The sequence below is a fragment of the Pinus tabuliformis genome, chromosome 3_2, assembly GCF_031772625.1.
Source record: "Pinus tabuliformis cultivar Carrire ecotype Pingquan chromosome 3_2, CPIR1, whole genome shotgun sequence".
Taxonomy (NCBI): Eukaryota; Viridiplantae; Streptophyta; class Pinopsida; order Pinales; family Pinaceae; genus Pinus; species Pinus tabuliformis.
The window spans coordinates 921426469-921449795 of NC_142302.1; the positions used below are offsets into that span (position 1 = coordinate 921426469).

At 37.3% G+C, this 23327-nt stretch overlaps 1 protein-coding gene across 1 annotated transcript in view; it reads right to left on the reverse strand.

Annotated features, from left to right (window-relative positions):
- The window catches only part of LOC149183634 (cysteine endopeptidase RepA-like), a 40753-nt gene extending 28634 nt beyond the window's left edge, over positions 1 to 12119 (reverse strand). The window contains exons 1-3 of the mRNA XM_089415020.1: positions 11774 to 12119; positions 11371 to 11606; positions 10870 to 11001 (exon numbers count right to left, since the gene is read on the reverse strand). Of these exons, the coding sequence (XP_089271146.1) occupies positions 10870 to 11001; positions 11371 to 11606; positions 11774 to 12119 (714 nt within the window). The remainder of the gene's footprint in view (positions 1 to 10869; positions 11002 to 11370; positions 11607 to 11773) is intronic.
- Between the last annotated feature and the right edge of the window lie 11208 nt (positions 12120 to 23327).

The window sequence follows — 23327 nt, forward strand, 5'->3', positions numbered from 1 at the left end:
TTGGTACCTAGACAGTGGAGCTTCATTCCACATGGCAGGTGACAAGAATCTATTCAGTACCCTAGGATCTCCAGATGCGCATTGAGATGGGCGATGATGGAAAGTACTGTGTTTTAGGTGAAGGTACGGTTGTGTTTCAGAGGGAGCATGGAGCTCCTCTCACCCTCATTGGTGTAAAGTATGTACTGAGTAGAAAGAAGAATCTTGTGTCTATTGCTATGCTAGAAGATAAAAGCTATAATGTAGTCTTTAGTAAAGAAAAGGTATTCCTGAGGCATATCGGCACTGGACAGACCAAGCGAATTGGAATTCGAGTAGATAATCTCTACAAGCTGGAGGTAAATGACTGTGCTGCATTGAGTTCCAAAGTAGAGGTGGTGCAGAACCAATATGTTGGCGAGATATGACATAGAAGATTGGGCCACTTGCACCACGGGGCCTTGAAGATCATGTAGAAAATTTCTACTGGACTACCCAAGGAAAATTGGAGCGAGTGGATACATGCAAAGGTTGCACCTTGGGTAAGTATGTGAAATATTCCTTTTAGGATCGAGACAGTAGAGTTGGAGCAATCCTGGAGCGAGTCCACACAGATGTATGTGAACGATTTTCTATAGCCTCCACCACTAAAGAAAGGTACTATGTTATTTTTATTGATGATTTTTCTTGTAGATGTTGGATCTACTTTATTCAAAAGAAGGATCAGACCTTCTTGAAGTTTTTTGAATTCAAATCCTTGGCAAGGAAAAAATCTGGAAAGAAATAAGAGCCTTGCAAAGCGATAAGGGTGGAGAGTATGTCTCCCAACAGTTTAAGGACTTCTGCATAACAGAAGGAATTAAATGGGAGTTGACGACACCCCATAACCCATAGCAGAATGGGGTGGCTGAAAGGAAGAACTGATCTATTGTGGGAGCAACTCGAGCGATATTGCATGACCAAATCCTACCACGTCATTTATGGGTTGAGGCATGCAATACAGTGGTATATTGCAGAATAGAAGTCTGCACCGTATACAGGGGATGAAGACACAAATGTAGGCCTTTTCTGGGAAGCGACCATATGTGAGTCACTTCAATATCTTTGTATCATTGCTTTATTTCCATGTGACCAAAGATGCTGGCAAGAAGCTAGATCCAACAGCTGAGTTGGGGATACTTGTGGGGTACACTGACACACCCCACAACTATCAGGTGTTCCTGCCTACCAGTCAGAAGAAAGTGGTGCGCAGAGATATGAAGTTTGACGAGCAGAAATCCATGCGAGTATCACTTGAGAGGGAGCTCAGGCTACATGCAAAGGAGGAACGTTTAGTTCCAAAGGAGGAGGAGCCTCATATTGATGCGGAGCAACTGCATGTAGAGGATCCGGTAGTGGAGACATCCACTCATGCAGATTCTTCAAGAGATGAGTGGAAATTCTCAAGGGAAGCTGACAGGTTGATGCTAGATGCACAAGAGAATATGGCACAACCATCCTCTCAACGCAGACAGAGGAGATCACCCGAGTGGTACACTGGTTACATGGCCCTGATTGGGGATTTTGTAGAGATTGAACCTTCTTATTTCAAGGAAGTAGTGCAGAAACCAGTTTGGGTTTATGATATGGTAGAGGAGTACGACTCTATCATTCAAAATAGTGTGTGGGATGTTGTCCCAAGACCATCGGACAAGTCAGTGGTGAGTTCCCGATGGCTTTACAAGGTAAAGCAGGCAAGTGATGGCAGTGTTGAGAAACATAAGGCAAGGTTTGTTGCCCGTGGTTTCTCACAGGTCAAGGGGATCAACTACGATGAGACATTTTCTCTTATACCAAGGTACTCATATATAAGATCGATGTTGGCACTATCAGCTTTGATGGGTCAGAAGATCCCTCAGATGGATGTGATGACTGCATTCCTCAATGGGAAGATTGAGGAATATGTGTACATTGAGCAGCCCAAAGGGTTTGAGACCTTCAATCGTGAGTCACATGTGTGCCAACTCAAGCGAGCATTGTATGGGCTTAAGCAAGCACCTCATGCTTGGTACACCAGGATCGACAGCTATTTCATTGGGTTGGGCTTCAATAAGAGTGAAGCAGCTGCAAATCTTTACCACATCATGGTAGAAGGTAAGCCATTGATCATTGTACTTTATGTTGATGATCTGATTTCGACAGGTGATGATCAATTGAGCAAGTCTTACAAGGAGGACCTTGCAAGAGAGTTTGAGATGAAGGACATGGGTCTCATGCACTACTTTCTAGGCATGGAAGTGTAGCAGAAGGATGGGGAAGTATTTGTGTCTCAAGGCAAGTATGCCAATGAGATACTGAGGTGATTCCATATGGAGAAGTGCAAGCCCATGCAGACTCCTCTAACTAGTAACTAGAGGAAGGAGGATGCTACTTCAGGTGAGGTAGCAGCTACTACTTTTTATCGGTAGCTTGTGGGTTCACTAATGTATCTAGTGAACACATGACCAGATTTGTGCTTTATGGTGAACTGGCCGAGTCAAGCTATGGTTCAACCTACCAAGTTGTTTTGGAAGGCAACGAAGCATGTGTTGAGATACCTCAGAGGCACATCTCAGTATGGATTGTGGTACAGACGGACAGAGGGAGTGAAGCTTCAAGGCTTCATGGATGTTGATTGGGCAGGGAGTACATCAGACTGGAAGAGCACTTCTAGAGGATTCTTCAAAATTGGTTCAGCTGTAGTTTCCTGGTACAGTAGGAAACAAAGCTTAGATGCACTTAGCTCAGTGGAGGTTGAATAGATGGTTGCCAGTCAAGCAGCATGCGAGGCCATTTGGATGCAGAAGATTCTAGTGGGATTGTTTGGTTAAATGATGGATCTAACTGTGATCTATTCCGATATATGTATCAAACTCTCTGAGAATATAGTGTTTCATGACAGGTCCAAGCACATTGATATATGTTACTATCATCTTCGATACTGTGTGGTGCAGGGAAAATTTTAAGAACCCCCCCCTAAATTTATAAATATAATAAATGGGCGAATCTCCATGGTATATAGGAAAAATGGAAGGCGATTTTATCAATAATATAATATGTATATATAATTTTTTGGCGAATCTCTCACCAAGCATGGCGAATATTTTACTCAATTATAAAATCATATTTTACTCAATTATAAAATCTTGTAAGATCTTGGCGAGTCTTTCACTAAATAATATAACTTTGTAAAGTCCTAGTGAATCTTAGCATAGGCTACATGCTGGTTTAATTCCCCCATTTAAATAGGCTACATTCCAGGTGAATACCATGGGTGAATACCATGTGCCATTTTGGTGAATACCATGGGTCAATACCATGTGCCATTTTTATTTTTATTAATTCTAATATTAGGGTTAATAATGGTTTTTTGCATGGTATTTGTCCCATAGTATTTTGGCCATAGGTTTCACCTAAATATAACCCATTTTTTGAGTGTTCGTAAACATAAGGTGACTTATGGAGTAAATATAAAAAAATGTTTTATTTGTTTACCATACCTCTAGTTTATTTATATTTTTACTAATTTACCATACCTCTTTTACAAATATGGTATTTGGCCCATAGGATTCACTTAAATAAAACCTCTTTCTTGAGCCTTCATAAATAGAACAAGGGTTATGGACTAAATATAAAAAGAGGTTTTATTTATTTACGATACGTCTAGTTTATTTATATTTTTATTTATTTACCATACCGTTTGAGTAAGTATAAAAAGACGTTTTATTTATTTACCATACCTCCACTTTACTTATATTTTTATTTGTTTACACCGTTACATGTATATAAGGTGACTTATGGAGTAAATATAAAAAATGTTTTATTTATTTACCATACCTCTCATTTATTTATATTTTTATTAATTTACCATACCTCTTTTATAAATATGGTATTTGGCCCATAGGATTCACTTAAATAAAACCTATTCTTGAAAATGGGCGAATGGAAGGTTGTAAGTCCTAATTTCAAGGGCTAAATTTACCTTTTTTACCCTCTCCCTTAAAATAAGGTGGGCTATTTGAGATGATTTGTAAAAATTTACTATGATACAAAATATTCGCCCACTAAAAATTTAAAACCCCTTAATTTCACCAAAGGGCGAACATTCGCCCCTAAAATTATCCTTGGTGTGGTGAAGAGGATCATGTTGTTGTTGTATGTTTCGACCAAATTTCACCAAAGGGCGAACATTCACCCCTAAAATTATCCTTGGTGTGGTGAAGAGGATCATGTTGTTGTTGTATGTTTCGACCAAGGAGCAAGATGCAAATTTGACTAAGGCATTGCCAAAATGCAAGTTCGAGTTCCACAGAGACAGGATTGGGGTGACTGATAATCCCTTTCTTGTTGAGAAGGAGTGTTGAAAATAGCAACAAGAAATGCTAAATATAGAAGTGCTAAAAATGGCATTGCTATAAATAGCATTTCAGGATACATTTCAATTTTAATTGGTCCCTCAGCTAAAATTGTGAATTAAAATTCGAATTTGATCTTAGTAGCTATTTGTAAAATAATTAATTAATTCCTCTTGAGTTAATTAATTGAGGAAAATGAAACATGAAGTCTATGTGAGGACGTGCAATAGTTATTCCTTTGATTGAGGAATTTATCCCTTAACTAAAGAGATAAGGATGAGTTGTAATTAGTTAGCCCAGTTAACTGAGTTAAGTCTAGTGAGATGTATTGAGGGATTTTACTGAGAGCCGGAGAGCTTCTGAGCTAAGGCTTTGTGTAATCCAGACTATTTTCACTTGTATGATAATACAGAGATCAAGGTTTTAGCCGAGGCTTTCCCTAGAGTATTCCCCTATGTTTCATGTGTATGATTTCTCATTCTCTATTATATGTGTTCTATTTGATCTTGCTCAAATTGATTAAGCTTCTGCAAAGTTTGTTGTAGAAGTAGACCTAGTATTTCGCTTTATTATATTGCATTATTAGGCTATCTACAATGGGAATTTCTACACAATTCCTTGCAACATTTATTAACGCTAGTAATATATCCGTGGTAAGTAGATCACATCTGAATATTAAATAAATTTCACTATGTTTGTTGATTGAATTGAATTTAGCAAGTGGCTAAATGAATAACATATCTCCTACAAATAAAATGACAATTGAAGGTGATAGGGTTGTTTATTTTCCATATTTTGTAGTATCTATAATTTTATTAATTTTTATGTAATAAGCTTGGTGCAAATGACCCCATCAATTAATATAATAGCATTAAAATCCTAAAATGCACACACACAATGAGAGAGAGAGAGAGAGAGAGAGAGAGAGAGAATCATATATATATATATATATATATATATATATATATATATATATATATATATGAGAGAAACAAAAATATACTACTCTAGTGCTCAATGCACTATTCAAAAAACATCATCTAGATATAGATCATTTCTCTCTATAGATCTTGAATGATCCCTATATATATATATATATATATATATATATATATATATATATGAGAAACAAAAATATACTACTCTAGTGCTCAACGCACTATTCAGGAAACACCATCTAGAGATAGATCATTTTTCTCTATAGATCTTGAATGATCCATAACTTTCATAATATCAAGTAGTTATGAACCAAGTAGTTGAAAACAAATATTACGCTTAACAATTCCATGTACTCAGAAAAACACAAGTTAGAAAAGAGCTCGTAAATTATCTAATGGAAATAGTGGTAAAGTCATAGTACTATCATCTTGTACTTATTCTATGAAACTGCAAGTGTTAGGTAGATGAAGTCCTTCCTTTGAGAGGTGATGAAGTCCTCTATCTCCCATTCTCTCCCACCTCTCTCTCTCTCTCTCTCTCTCTTCACCTTCCAACTCCGTTACTATATGCCTTTCTCTCTCTCTTCCCCTCCCGCCCACCCCTTCTCTCCATCTCTCCTTCTTTTCCTCTTTATCTCACCCCCGAACATGTACATTCTCTCCCCATATCTCCCTTTTCACTCCATCTCTCTCTCCACTTCTCACTCACTATGTATTTGTTCTACCATCTCTCTCTCCCCCTCCCACTTCATATCTCTATCCCTCCCTCTCTCCTCCTCTCTCTCAAGTCCTCTCTCTCATCCTTCCTCTCTCTCTCTCTTTGTCTCTTTCCTCCCTCTCTGTTCCCCCGTCTCTCTCTCTCTATTTCTCCCTTTTAGTCTTTCCCCTACAATCCTCTCTCTTGCCCCATTACTCTCTCCCTATCTCTGAAGTCCTCTATCTCATCTTTCCTCTCTCTCCCTTTCTCTCTTGCCTCCATCAATATACCCCCTACTCTCTCTCTCTCTATATATATCCAACTATATTACTATATCCCTTCCTTTCCCTTTCTCTCTCATTCTCTCCCCCCTTGTATCCATCTCTCCTTCTATTTCTCTTTACTCAACCCTAAACATAGAAACTCTCTCTCCATCTCTCCCTTGTCACTCTTTCTCTCTCCACTTATCGCTCTTTATGTACTTCTTCTACCCTCCCTCTCTCCCCCTCAAAATCCATCTCTCTATCCCTCCCTCTCTCCTCCTCTCTTTGAAGTCCTCTCTCTCATCCTTCATCTCTCTCCCTTTCTCTACTACCTCCCTCTCTCTTCCCCCATATCCCTCTTCCCTCTAATCCTCTCACTATCTCCCTCCCTCTCTCCTTCTCCCTCCCTCCTTCTGTCTCTCCCACCTCCATCTTTTAAGTCTCCCTCTCCTTCTCTTACCCTTCTCTACCTCTCTCACTCCTCTCCCCCTCTCTCTCTTTCTTCATTCCTTTTCTCCCCTCTCCTTCAATTTATCTCCATCGCTCCCTTGTGAGTCACCCTATTTCTCCACCTCTATCACAATATGTATTTGTTCTTACCTCCCATATATATCTAGATTTAATATATATATATATATATATATATATATATATATATGAATATATATTATAATATAACAAATTTAATATTGTATTAATGCAAAGTTATTAAATTTAATAATAATAATAATAATATTAGGGTTAATAATGTTCTTTTGCATGGTATTAATAATAATTTGGTCCGTGGTATTTGGCCCATAGGCTTGTTATATAACAAGCAACGAGAGGAATCAAATCTCTTGAGGTGAAAAACTCGTTTTTGAGTGCAAAACTTGAGGAAAGGTTTTCACCTCAAGAGATTTTATCCCTCTTGGCACTTGATAGATCTGGACTTAACATGGATCTAAGCCGGTTCCAGTCGTGTGAGGCCAAATAAAATCTAATGAACAAATGATTGATTTTATCAATAATATGTAAAATCATCTAATATTAATATAATATGACAAATATGACAAACATGTCTCAGATTAATCTAGTCATTCTAATTTTAAATTTTCATAGTTACCTTAGGTTGTTGAGATGATAAATATTTTGAATAACTTTAATGATGAAAAATGATGAAATTAAAATTTTGAATGTAGTGTTGAATGATAGAAAATGTGAATAATAAGAATATAGTAAATTACAAATAGGTGATTAATCTCAAACTATTTTCTTCTACTATTTTTATTGTCACCCTTGTTACTTTTGTCTTCTTTCCATATCGATTATATGAAAAGGACAAGTTAAATCATAAACCATTTAAATATTTAGCTCGAGATATTATAGTAAACATCATACCTTGTTCCTCTTTCTCTCGAATATTAATAGGTTGAATTACTATAACACAAAAATCAATGTACATTGTCAATAATATTTTATGCTTACACTGAAATCAATGCACAATATTAATCCAATCAGCTTAAAGTTAATGTACCATCATACATCCAATTACATCAAATCAGAAATCAACATCTACACTAAAATCAATGCATCTAGTTCAAGAAATCAAATATCATTAGAAATCAACATCTAAATTAAAATCAATGCATGTAGTGCAATAAATATTATTCCCTCTCTTCCCCCTCCATATATATATATATATATATATATATATATATATATATATATATATATATATATATAGCTTCCTCCATCTCTCCTTCTTTGTATCTCTATCTCAACCCCCCTCAACACATGTGGTCTCTCACTCTATATCTATCAATCACTTTGTCCCTCCCCCCCTCTATCCATCTCTCTCTGCTTCCCTCTCTTCACTTTCCATATATATCTCTATATCCCTGTGTCTCTCTATATCACCCCCAAAACATACATGCTCTTTCTCCAATCTATCTATCTGTCCCTCCCTCCTCCTCTCCCTCCCTCTCTCTCTCTCTTCCCATTTTCTCCCTCTCCCCCACTTCTACCTCTCTTCCCTCTTGTTGTCCTCTCTCCATTTCTATGCATTTTTCTTATCACTCCCTCTCTCTCTCTTTCCACATTTCTCTTTGTATTTCTTTATTCTTACCTCCCTCTCCCCCTACAAATCCATATCTCTCTCCCTCCCTCTCTCCATTCTCTCACATCCTCTCTCTCTCTATCTCTTTCTCTCTCTTCAGCCTTCAAGTCTGTTACTATATCCTTCCCTCTCTCCTCTCTCCTTCTCTCCCACATTCGCTCCACATATCCTTCTTTTCTCTTTCTCTCACCTCCAAACATACACACTATTTCTCCATCTCTCCCTTGTCACTCCCTTTCTCTCTCCACTTCTCACTCTCTATGTATTTCTTCTTCCCTCCCTTTCTCCTCCTCTCTCTCAAGTCCACTCTCTCATGCATCCTCTCTCTCCCTTTCTCTCCTACCTCCCTCTCTCTTCCCCCATCACTCTGTCTCTTTTCCCTCCAATCCTCTCTCTTCCCCCATGACTCTCCTCCTCTCTCTCAATTCTTGTCTCTCATTATCTCTCTCTCTCTCTATTTTCCCTCCAATCCTCCCTCTCTCTCTCTCTTTCTTCCCTCCAATCCTATCTCTTCCCCCATCACTCTCTCTCTCTCTCTCCAACTATGTTACTATATCCATCCCTCTCTCCTTCTCTACCCCCCTTCTCTATATCTCTCTTTCTTTGTCTCTTTATCTCACCCCTAAGCATACTCTCTCTCTCTCTCTCTCTATCTCTCCCTTGTCACTCCCTCTCCCACCACTTCTCACTCTCTATGTATTTCTTCTTCCCTCCCTCTCTCCTCCTCTCTTGCAATTCCTCTCTCTAATCTAGCCTCTCTCTCCCTTTCTCTCCTACCTTCCTCTCTCTCTTATCCCATCTCTCTCTCTCTCTCTCTCTCTCTCTCTCTCTCTCTCTCTCCACTCTTCAATCATCTCACTAACTCACTCACTCTCTCCTTCTCTCTCTCCCCCTCCATATTTGTGTCTCCCTCTCTTACCCTTCTCTACATCTCTCACTCATCTCCCTCTTCATTTCTCCTCTCCCCTATCCTTAAGTTTATCTCCATCTCTCCCTTGTCACTCCCCCTATCTCTCCACCTCTATCACTCTATGTCTTTGTTCTTCCTTCCCATATATATCTAGAGTTAATATATATCATGATATTTTAATATATATTAACTATAACAAATTTAATATTGCATTAATCCAAAGCTATTAAATTTAATAATATTAATATTATAATATATTAATATGAATATTAGATTTAATAATAATATATTTAATATTGGTATTAATATCAGGGTTAATAATGTTTTTTCTGTATGGTATTAATAATAATTTGGCGCAATAGGGATGTTGAGGGTCTGCCAGAGGGCAGCCCAGAGCCGACTGTCGTTCCACCTTTGACTCAGGCAGCACCTTCTTCAGAGAAGGACAAGGTTGCTTTGGACTCGCTCCAGAAGGTATGTGCTGGATTATCGAGGAGGAGCCGGACAAATAGCTGTCCGTTCGCTCAGGCTCTCCCCTTCAGATGCTGCTCAAGTTTTCCTATTACTTGCTACTTTTGCTACCATGGCTTACTGTATGTTTTGGCTGTTTCTGTTTGGCTCGAGATATATACTATTCAAGGTCTGTCAATGCCCATGCAAGGGATTCTGATGAAGGTCTTCTTTTTCCTTTCTGTGCCCCTGCGTGGGATGTCAATTTTTGCTCTTACTGCACCTCAATGGTTTAACGCCCCCACGTGGGTGACCTGTCTCAATGGTGGTGCCCCTGCGTGGGTGATTTGTCTCAGTGGTTATCCCCTGCGTGGGTGACTTGTCTCTGTGGTAGGGCCCCTGCGCGGGTGATTTGTCTTAATGGTGTAGCCCCTGCGTGGGTGGTTTTTATGATCACTGTCGGTCCAGAGTGCCATCCTCGGCCTCTGGCAATATGACCTCATGACTATAACTGTTTTCCTGTTTCTGTACATAATAGAATAGCATAGTCTTAACGAGAAAAAAATAATAATAATTTGGCCCATGGTATTTGGCCATAAAGGTCACCTCAATAAAACCTATTAGTAAGTATAAAACCTATTAGTAAGTATAAAGAGGTTTTATTTATTTACCATGCCTCTCGTTAATTTATTTATTTATTTATTTATTATGCCTCTTTATACCTTTTTTATAAATATCGTATTTGGCCCATGGTATTAATAATTATTTGACCCATGGTATTTGGCCCATAGGGTTCACCTAAATAAAACATATTTTTTGGGTTTAGGCTTGATATATAATTAGTTGTTGATTTCTAATCCTAATTGATTTATTTTGTTATTTATTTATTATGTCTCTTTATATCTTTTTTATAAATATGGTATTTGGCCCATGGTATTAATAATTATTTGACCCATGGTATTTGGCCCATAGGGTTCACCTAAATAAAACATATTTTTTTAGTTTTGGCTTGATATATAATTAGTTGTTGATTTCTAATCCTAATTGATATATTTTTATTTATTTAGCATACAAAATTTTGTTAGTTACACTTGCTAGATTATTCATTTCTTTTTTATTTTTTCTCAAAAAAAAACAATATAAGGAATCATAACCACTTACGCTCCGATAACTTCTGATAGCGTTAACGAGAAACTTTACCCCTACAACTACAGGTCTCTTAAATACTATTTGTTCGAGAGCGGCTTCACCATAGACCTTTCGAAAACTCCTAATAGTTGCTCCCCGAGGAAGCTATATCAAAAACAAAACAAAACATTGATTTAATGGTCTTACAAATTACATGAAGTTATTATTATAAATAATATATTGTTGTTTATAAAAACTAGTTATGTTTTAAGTAATTTTTAACAAAATTTCCAAAATATTTTGTTTCCCTAATTATATAGAGTCCATACAATTTAATATTTTAAATATGGTTAGTTTGAAAAGAAAATGATTCTAATAATTCCAAAACCACTTCAAAATTTAAATTATAAAACCAATCCAAATCCTAACCCATTTAAACTCCATCTCAATGGAATCTACTATACAAATCCTAACCCGTTTAAACTCCATCTCAACAGGATCTAACTATCTTAATGCACAAATCCATCTTAGTACCGTTGCGTCAAAGCACCGTTCCCGCATTTCCTCGTAACGATAGTAATCTTCGAAAGTTATGCCATTCCGTCTATAGTAAACATAGTTGAAGGCATCGAGAGGGTTCCCTCCTTGGCAACCGTTTCCTCCGCCAGTGCAATCGACCAATTGCTGCGGCGATAGGGTCAACAATCTTCCAGTTTTTATCTGGTGTTCACCCTCTATAGCAGCTGCAGTTGCAAAGGCCCAACAACTTCCTGCAAGGCCAAAAAAATGGACAATATATATTAGATAATGATATTGGGTATCAAGAATATCGGCACACATTTCCGTTTCTAAATTCAAAAACTTACTCATCACCTCAATGTCCAATCCACATCTGATAGCAAGTCCTGGCTCACGAATGATGCATTCTTCACTCTACTCGTGTCTCCACTCGTGTCTCCACTGTATCCGAAATTGTTAACGCATTTCATGGCCCGAGCGAATTCTTGGTCAGTCATATCTGAAAACTGATTCAATCCAAGTTGGTACGTAAGATTCTTCTTATTCACGGAGTCGATGTATTTCACAGTCTCTACAAATATTTTGAATCGCTCATCCGATGTATTTCTGGTTGAGCCATGCTGAAGCACCCACTTATGATAAAGGAGTCGCAGACTTTCTTCAGACTGCAGGTCTTTGTCTGTGAATCCAGCAGGAGAGGCATTCACCCATAAAGCCCACAAGGCTGCCACGAACAGAAATAGAAACAGGGTCGCTCGTGCCATAACTAAAGAAAACAATAACTCGTCGATATAATTCACAGAATAATATGAATTGGTGGAGATAAAGCAGAAGGGGATCGTGTTATATAGCTACTCGGACCGATAATAATACAAATAACAATACTTAATAATACAGTAACAGAAAACATTCATCTCACGGCAGCAATGGTGAAATATTATTCAGGGTAGAAGGAAGCGTGAATAATTTCAGTATCAAATTTGTTTCAGTATGTTTCAATGCGGATCACACAAACGCTTTGGAAGACAAATTTGGTAGTGCAATTATGCGACTTTAATGGGTCCCACTTGTCAGTAGGTAGAAAATAGTATATTTTTTTAAACTTTCTTTTCATGACTTTAGGAAGGATGTAGTATGAAGTAAGTACATTTATTTTTATATAAGTATATTTTTATTTTATATTTGAAATATAGAATATAATTTAATTCTTTTAAAAGTGGTTGTTAGTGGAGTTAATAAGACTTTAATACAAATAATAATATTTAATAAAACTATGAATCCCACATTCAAAAGGACTCCATTAAATTAGTTTAATTAATTAGTATGACTTTAATTAACTATTGAAGCACATGAGTCACACATGATTATAAAATAGAATTAATTAAGGACTCCATTAAACTAGTTTAATTAATTAATATGACTTTAATTAACTATTGAAGCACCATGAGTCACACATGATTATAAAACAGAATTAATTAAGGACTCCATTAAACTGGTTTAATTAATTAATATGACTTTAATTAACTATTGAAGCACCATGAGTCACACATGATTATAAAATAGAATTAATTAAGGACTCTATTAAATTGGTTTAATTAATTAATATGACTTTAATTAACTATTGAAGCACCATGACTCACACATGATTATAAAATAGAATTAATTAGGGACTCCATTAAACTGGTTTAATTAATTAATATGACTTTAATTAACTATTGAAGCACCATGAGTCACACATGATTATAAAATAGAGTTAATTTAATTAATATTCTTAATTAGAAAATTAACAAGAAGGGCACATGTTCAGTGATAACCAATGTGCTAATATGAGTAGAGTATGCATGCAAGTGTGTAAACAGTAAATGTTATAGGTAATTAGTGTCTAGAAGTGAAGTAGGAATAGAGGTAAGAAGAGAAAGAACATGAGCCACCCATGTTTGGTAAAAACCGATGTTCTCCATATCCTTGATAGTTATATGTGACTAAGGAAAAAAATGCATTAAAGAAGGAATATAAATGCTAACATGAGTAGAGTATCCATGCAATTGTGTATATGGATGATAACATTATTACAAAACTATGAAATAACCCAATCATGCATATGCAAAATGAGTTGAGACACGTAAAACACACATTTTTGTGAATGAAAACATATTAATAAACACACAATAACAAATCTGATGCATGCTCAATAGGAAGAACACAAATAAGTTGTATTGATAATGTTGTTTTTCTTTGTCCCCATGATAGACACATATAAGTGATTCACATATAGGTGATTATTGATATATTCATATTTATGTAGGATTACCTATATGTACATGAAAATATAGATTTTATAGGTATTGAGTGTGTAGAAGTGAAGTAGGAATAATGGTAAGAAGGGAAAGAATAGATAAAGTAGGCATAAAATAACTGTGTATGTGGGAAACATAAACGTTTTTGTGTAGGAAGACAAGAAGTTAGGCATATGACAACAAAGTGAAAAGTTGAGGAGCTACTGAGGAAGAAAACATGTAAAACCAATAAAAGAATATGATTGATTGTTATGTTAAGATCATTGGAGGACTGAAAGTTGAACAAATTTCGAAAGTTGTGATGGTTAAAAGGGAAAAGGAGAAGGAATTTAGGTTAGTTCATGAGAGGAGAGTAAGAAATAATGGTGTTTGGTAGGCTCAAACAAAGTAAAGATTAGCTTAAAGGAAGATATATTTCTTTCAAAAGGGTGATTCCTTAGGAAAAATATATATAAGAAGTCCAAGAATTTGATCTTATGAAAAACAAAATGTCATAATGATTCTATAAGAACATGATCTCAATACCTAGGAAAAAGGTTCATGAGATTAAATGATATGTCTAAAGAGAAATCAATTTTTTTAATGAAACTAAGTTAATATGTTTATTGTTAGTGCAATTTGTTGAAAATAGCAACAAGAAATGCTAAATATAAAAGTGTTAAAAATAGCATTGCTATAAATAGCATTTCAGGATACATTCCAATTTTAGTTAATCCGTGAACTAAAATTGTGAATTAAAATTCGAATTTGATCTTAGCAGTTGTTTGTAAAATAATTAATTAATTCATCTTGAGTTAATTAGTTGAGGAAAACCAAACACGAAGTCTGTGTGAGGACATGCAACAGTTATTCCTTTGATTGAGGAATTTATCCCTTAGTTAAAGAGATAAGGATGAGTTGTAATCTTGAGTTGTAATTAGTTAGCTCAGTTAACTAAGCTGAGTCCAGTTAGATTAGTTCCAACAGTTGGAGGAACTAGTTATGAGTTCAGTTAGTTAATGCATGCATGCATGTCAGTTCTGTCAGAGACCCAGTTGAGATCAAATGGTGGGACAGTGCGGGAAGATTCCATTGTGAATATCTATTGCATGCAGAAGGAATTCATTCCTTAAGGATTGCGCAGTTATTTCTGAGTTCAATGAGTTGTATGAGGCCAGACTTCACACGGATGGCATCATTGAATCCCAAGAAAAACTGTGCAAGGAAATAGGAGGCTTGGAGGATTGAGGGAATGCATATGTTGTGTCTATTCAGTCTGTGAGATGTATTGAGGTTTTGTACAGAGATTTGGATAGCTTTGGAGCTAAGGCTTTGTGTAATCCAGACTATTTTCACTTGTATGATAATGCAGAGATTGGGGTTTTTAGCTGAGGCTTTCCTAGAGTATTCTTCTGTGTTTCATGTGTATGACTTCTCATTCTCTATTATATGTGTTCTATTTGATCTTGCTCAAATTGATTAAGCTTCCACAAAGTTTGTTGTAGAAGTAGATCTAGTATTTTGCTTTAGTATATTGCATTATCAGGTGATCTACAGTGGGAATTTCTACATGGTATCGGAGCATAGTTGATCAAAGCAAAGAACAATATACAAGAAGGGAGAAATTCTAAGTTTCAAGTTCATGATTATAGAAATCGAGTTCTTATCACATCTCAATTTCACCAATGGCGTTCAACAGTTTGAGATTCGAGTATGCCCTTGATGGTAGGTTGAATTATATAGCCTGAAAGAATCGCATGGAAGTGGTATTAGAGGAAAACAGTTTGAAGGAATGCATTGATCAAGAAGTCCCCAAGCCCGAAGCAGCTAATGCCCAAGAATTGGCAGAATGGAAGAAATATGTGGCTAGAGTGAGGAGAATCCTCCTGGAGGGAGTTCGAGACAACATTGTCTCGAGCCTCCATGGGAAGGAGACACTGTATTCAATGTGGAAAACATTGAAGGATCTATATCAGAACAACAACGATAAAAGGAAGCTGGCACTAAAAGACAAGCTTCAGAAAATCAAGTGCGAAAAGGGAGACACGATCTCAACATACCTGACCAATCTCACCACCTGCAGGGATGAGCTTGGAAGTGTAGGGATCACGACTGCTAACAATGACATGGTGAGTCTTGCTCTCCTCGGTCTTCCTAAGAGCTGGCGTAGCTACCAAGACTCGGTAAATGGAAGAGAGAAACTACCAGATTGGGAACGAATTTGGTTGGATCTGATGCAGAAGGAGATAAGAAGAAGCACCAGAGATGGATCTTCATCAAAACAAGATGATAAAGAAAATCTAGCTTTAGCGAGTAAAGCTAGGAGAGGGAAAGGGAAGGTGTCCCATCCCAAATCGAGTTCTTCGCATGGTGGGAAGAAGTTTGACAAATCGAAAGTGCGATGCTTTCATTGTCATGAGGTGGGCCATTATGCTATGAATTGTCCACTAAATAAATCCAAGAAAGGATCCTCGAAGGGATCATATGGTGAGGCACTGGCCTCATAGTTTGAGTTGGATTTCTCTCTCATCGCATGCATGGTTTCATCCATGGTGGGATGTGTTTGGTACCTGGATAGTGGAGCTTCATTCCACATGTCAGGTGACAAGAATCTATTTAGTACCCTAGAGGAGAAGGATCTCCAGATGCGCATCGAGATGGGCAATGATGGAAAGTACCATGTTTCAGGTGAAGGTACAGTTGTGTTTCAGAGGGAGCATGGAGCTCCTCTCACCCTCACTGATGTAAAGTATGTACCGGGTCTGAAGAAGAATCTTGTGTCCGTTGCTATGCTAGAAGATAAAGGCTATGATGTAGTCTTTAGTAAAGGAAAGGAATTCCTGAGGCATATCAGCACTGGACAGACCAAGTGAATTCAGATTCTAGTAAAGAATCTCTACAAGCTAGATGTAAATGACTGTGCTACATTGAGTTCCAAAGCATAGGTGGTGCAGAGCCAATATGTTGGCAAGATATGGCATAGAAGATTGGGCCACTTGCACCATGGGGCCTTGAAGATCATGCAACAAATTTCTACTGGACTACCCAAGGGAAAACTAGAGCGAGTGGATACATGCAAAGGTTGCACCTTGGGTAAGTATGCGAAATATTCCTTTCAAGATTGAGACAGTAGAGCTGGAGCAATCCTGGAGCAAGTTCACACAGATGTATGTGGCCCATTCTCTATAGCCTCCACCACTAAAAAAAGGTACTATGTTATTTTTATTGATGATTTTTCTCGTAGATGTTGGATCTACTTTATGCAAAAGAAGGATCAGACCTTCTTGAGGTTTTGTGAGTTCAAACCCTTGGCAGAGAAAGAATCTGGAAAGAAATAAGAGCCTTGCAAAGCAATAAGGGTGGAGAGTATGTCTCCCAGCAATTTAAGGACCTCTGCGTAATAGAAAGAATTAAACATGAGTTTACGTCACCCCATAACCCATAGCAGAATGGGGTGGCTGAAAGGAAGAACTGATTGATTGTGGGAGCAGCTCGAGCGATGTTGCATGACCAAAGCCTACCACTTCATTTGTGGGATGAGGCATGCAATACAACAGTATATTCCAGAATAGAAGTCTGCACCATATACTGGGGATGAAGACACCAATGTAGGCCTTTCCCGGGAAGCAACTAGATGTGAGTCACTTCAGGATCTTTGGATCATTGGTTTATTGTCATGTGACCAAAGATACCGACAAGAAGCTATATCCAACAGCTGAGTTGGGGATACTTGTGGGCTACACTGATACACCCCACAACTATCAAGTGTTCTTGCCTACCAGTCAAAAGACAATGGTGCGCAGAGATCTGAAGTTCGGCGAGCAGAAATCCATGTGAGTATCACTTGAGAGGGAGCTCAAGTTGCATGCAGAGGAGGAACGTTTGGTTCCAAAGGAGGAGGAGCCTCATAATGATGCGGAGTAGCTGCATGTAGAGGATTCGGTAGAGGAGACATCCACTCATGCAGAGTCTTCTAGAGATGGGCAGAAATGCTCAAGGGAAGCTGACAGGTTGATGCTAGATGCATGAGAGAATGTGGCACCACCATCCTCTCAACGCAGACATAGGATATCAACCAAGCGGTACACTGGTTACATGGCCCTGATTGGGGAGTGTGTAGCGATCGAACCTTCTTCTTTTGAGGAAGCAATGCAGCAACCAGTCTGGGTTGATGTTATGGTAGAGGAGTATGACCCTATCATTCAGAACAGTGTGTGGGATGTTGTCCCAAGACCAGCGGACAAGTCAGTGGTGAGTTCCCAATTGCTTTACAAGGTAAAGCAGGCAAGTGATGGCAGTGTTGAGAAACATAAGACAAGGTTTGTTGCTCGTGGTTTCTCACAGGTCAAGGGGATCAACTACGATGAGACATTTTCTCTTGTACCAAGGTACTCATCTATCAGATCGATGTTGGCACTATCAGCTCAGATGGGTTGGAAGATCCATCATATGGATGTGAAGACTGCATTCCTCAATGGGAAGATTGAGGAAGAGGTGTACATTGAGCAGCCCGAAGGATTTGAGACCTTCGATCGTGAGTCGCATGTGTGCCGACTCAAGCGAGCATTGTATGGGCTTAAGTAAGAACCTTGTGCTTCGTACACTAGTATCGACAGTTGTTTCACTGGGTTGGGCTTCAATAAGAGTGAAGCAGATGCGAACCTTTACCACATCATGGTAGAAGGTAAGCCATTAATCATTGTACTTTATGTTGATGATATGATTTTGACAAGTGATGATTAGTTGATCAAGTCTTGCAAGGAGGACCTTGCAAGAGAGTTTGAGATGAAAGACATGGGCCTCATGCACTACTTTCTAGGCATGGAAATGTAGCAAAAGGATGGGGAAGTATTTGTGTCTCAAGGCAAGTATTCCGATGAGATACTCAGGCATTTCCACATGGGGAATTGCAAGCCCACGCAGACTCCTCTAGCTGGTAACTAGAGGAAGGAGGATGCTACTTCAGGTGAGGTAGCAGCTGCTACTCTTTATCGATAGCTTGTGGGTTCACTAATGTATCTAGTGAACACACGATGAGATTTGTGCTTTGCGGTGAACCAGCGAACTCAAGCTATGGTTCAACCTACCAAGCTGTTTTCGAAGGTAGCGAAGCATGTGCTGAGATACCTCAGAGGCACATCACAATATGGATTGTGGTACAGACGGATAGAGGGAGTGAAGCTTCAGGGCTTCACGGATGCTGATTGGGCAGGGAGTACATCAAACCAGAAGAGCATTTCTAGAGGAATCTTCAACCTTGGTTCAGCTGCAATTTCTTGGTACAGTAGGAAACAAAGGTCAGTTGCATTTAGCTCAGCAAAGGCTGAATACATCGTTGCCATTCAAGCAGCATGTGAGGCCATTTGGATGCAAAAGATTCCAGTGGGATTGCGATAATTGTATTAAACTCTATGAGAATCCAGTGTTTCATGATAGGTCCAAGCACATTGAGATCTATTACTATCATCTTCGAGACTGTGTGGTGAAGAGGATCATGTTGTTGTTGTATGTTTCGACTGAGGAGCGGGATGCAGATATTTTGACTAAGACATTGCCAAAATGCAAGTTCAAGTTCCACAGAGACAAGATTAGGGTGACTGATAATCCCTTTCTTATTGAGAGGGAGTGTTGAAAATAGCAACAAGAAATACTAAATATAGAAGTGCTAAAAATAGCATTGCTATAAATAGCATTTTGGGATACATTGCAATTTTAGTTGGTCCCTCAACTAAAATTGTGAATTAAAATTTGAATTTGATCTTAGCAGCTGTTTGTAAAATAATTAATTAATTCATCTTGAGTTAATTAGTTGAGGAAAATCAAACATGAAGTCTATGTGAGGATGTGCAATAGTTATTCCTTTGATTGAGGAATTTACCCCTTAGCTAAAGAGATAAGGATGAGTTGTAATTTTGAGTTGTAATTAGTTAGCTCAGTTAACTGAGTTAAGTCCAGTTAGTTTAGTTCCAACAGTTGGAGGAACTGATTGTGAGTTTAGTTAGTTAATGCATGCATGCATGTAAGTACTGCACTTCATATAATTGGATATTCTCTCATAAATAACTCATGCATGTCAGTTCTGTCAGAGACCCAGTTGAGATCAAATGGTGGGACAGTGTACTATCAGTTGCAGGAATATTACATTGTGAATATCTCTTGCATGCAGAAGGAATTCATTCCTTAAGGATTGTGCAATTATTTCTGAGTTCAGTGAGTTGTATGATGCTAGACTTCACACAGATGGCAACATTGGAGCACAAGAAAAACTGCGCAAGGAAATAGGAGGCTTGGAGGATTGAGGGAAGGCATATGTTGTGTCTATTCAGTCTGTGAGATGTATTGAGGGATTTTACTTAGAGCTGGAGAGCTTCCGAGCTAAGACTTTGTGTAATCCAGACTATTTTCACTTGTATTATAATACAGAGATAAAGGTTTTTAGCTAAGGCTTTCCCCAGAGTATTCCTCTGTGTTTCATGTGTATGATTTCTCATTCTCTGTTATATGTGTTCTATTTGATCTTGCTCAAATTGATTAAGCTTCTACAAAGTTTGTTGTAGAAGTAGATCTAGTATTTTTCTTTAGTATATTGCATTATCAGGTTATCTACAGTGGGAATTTCTACACAATTCCTTGCAACATTTATTAACACTAGTAATGTATCTGTGGTAACTAGATCACATCTGAATATTAAATAAATTTCACTATGTTTTTTTATTCAATCGAATTTAGCAAGTGGCTAAATGAATAACATATCTCCTACAAATAAAATGATAATTGAAGGTGATAGGGTTGTTTATTTTCCATATTTTGTAGTATCTATTATTTTATTATTTTTTATGTAATAAGCTTGGTGGAAATGACCCCGTTAATTAATATAATAGCATTAAACTCCTAAAATGCACACACACAATGAGAGAGAGAGAGAGAGAGAGAATCATATATATATATATGAGAGAAACAAAAATATACTACTCTAGTGCTCAATGCACTATTCAGAAAACATCATCTAGAGATAGATCATTTCTCTCTATAGATCTTGAATGATCCATAACTTTCATAATATCAAGTAGTTATCAACCAAGTAGTTGAAAATAAATATTACACTTAACAATTCCATGTACTCAGAAAAACACAAGTTAGAAAAGAGCTCGTAAATTATCAAATGGAAACAGTGGTAAAGTCATAGTACTATCATCTTGTACTTATTCTATGAAACTGTAAGTCATAGGTAGATGAAGTCCTTCCTTTGAGAGATGATGAAGTCCTCTCTCTCCCATTCTCTCCCACCTATCTCTCTCTCTCTCTCTCTCTTCACCTTCCAACTCTGTTACTATATGCCTATCTCTCTCTCTTCCCCCCCTTCTCTCCATCTCTCCTTCTTTTCCTCTTTATCTCACCCCTAAACATGTACATTCTCTCCCCATATCTCCCTTTTCACTCCATCTCTCTCTCCACTTCTCACTCACTATGTATTTGTTCTACCATCCCTCTCTCCCCCTCCCACTTCATCTCTCTATCTCTCCCTCTCTCCTCCTCTCTCTCAAGTCCTCTCTCTTGTCCTTCCTCTCTCTCTCTTTCTCTCTTGCCTCCCTCTCTGTTCCCCCATCTCTCTCTCTATTTCTATCTCTTTGTCTTTCCCCTACAATCCTCTCTCTTGCCCCATTACTCTCTCCCTATCTCTCAAGTCCTCTATCTCGCCTTTCCTCTCTCTCCCTTTCTCTCTTGCCTCCATCAATCTGCCCCCCGCTCTCTCTCTCTCTCTTTATCCAACTATATTACTATATCCCTTTCTTTCCCTTTCTTTCCCTTTCTCTATCCTTCTCTCCCCCCTTGTATCCATCTCTCCTTCTATTTCTCTTTATCTCAACCTTAAACATAGACACTCTCTCTCCATCTCTCCCTTGTCACTCCTCTCTCCACTTATCGCTCCTTATGTATTTCTTCTACCATCCCTCTCTCCCCCTCAAAATCCATCTCTCTATCCCTCCCTCTCTGCTCCTCTCTCTGAAGTCCTCTCTCTCATCCTACATCTCTCTCCCTTTCTCTACTACCTCCCTCTCTCTTCCCCCATATCCCTCTTCCCTCTAATCCTCTCACTATCTCCCTCCCTCCTTCTCTCTCTCCCACCTCCATCTTTAAGTCTCCCTCTCCCTCTCTTACCCTTCTCTACCTTTCTCACTCCTCTCCCCCTCTCTCTCTTTATTCCTTTTCTCCCCTCTCCTTCAATTTATCTCGATCTCTCCCTTGTGAGTCACCCTATTTCTCCACCTCTATCACAATATGTATTTGTTCTTACCTTCCATATATATATATCTATATATATATATATATATATATATATATATATATATATATATATATATATAGATATAGATATATATATGAATATATATTATAATATAACAAATTTAATATTTTATTAATGCAAAGTTATTAAATTTAATAATAATATTATTAGGGTTAATAATGTTCTTTTGCATGGTATTAATAATAATTTGGTCCATGGTATTTGGCCCATAGGCTTGTTATATAACAAGGGACGAGAGGAATCAAATCTCTTAAGGTGCAAAACTCTTTTTTGAGTGCAAAACTTGAGGAAAGGTTTTCACCTCGAAAGATTTTATCCCTCTTGGCGCTTGATAGATCCGAAGTTAACATGGATGTAGGCTGGTTTTAGTCGTGTGAGGCCAAATAAAATCTAATGAACAGATGATTGATTTTATTAGTAATATGTAAATTCATCTAATATTAATATAATATTTTAAATATGATAAATATGTCTCAGATTAATCTAGTCATTTTAATTTTAAATTTTCTTAGTTATTTTAGTTTGTTGAGATAATAAATATTGTGAATAACTTTAATGATGAAAAATGATGAAATTATAATTTTGAATGTAGTGTTGAATGATAGAAAATGTGAATAATAAGAATATAGTAAATTACAAATAGGTGATTAATCTCAAACTATTTTCTTCTACTATTTTTATTTTCACCCTTGTTACTGTTGTCGTTTTTTAATATCGATTATATGAGAAAGGACAGGTTAAATAATAAACCATTTAAATCTTTAGCTCAAGATATTATAGTAAACATCATACCTTGTCCCTCTTTCTCTCGAATATTAATAGGTTGAATTACTATAACACAAAAATCAATGTACATTGTCAATAATATTTTGTGCTTACACTGGAATCAATGCACAATATTAATCCAATCAGTTTAGAGTTAATGTACCATCATACATCCAATTACATCAAATCAAAAATCAACATCTACACTGAAATCAATGCATCTAATGCAAGAAAAGAAATAAGATTAGAAAACAAAATTTACACTGAAGTCAATGCCGGTAATATAAGCAATCAAATATGATTAGTAATCAACATTTACACTCAAATCAATGCATCTTGTGCAAGTTAGAAAATAGGCTTATAAACCAACATCTACACTGAAATAAATGCATCTAGTGCAAGTAACGAAATATGACTATAAATCAACATCTAGACTGAAATCAATGCATATAGTGAAAGCAATGGAATAGGATTAGAAATCACCATCTACACTAAAATCAATGAATTTAGTGCAAGCAATAAAATAGGAATAGAAATCGTCTACATTTAAATCAATGTATCTTGTGCAAGCAATCAAATATTGTTAGAAATCAACATCTACATTGAAATCAATGCATCAAGTG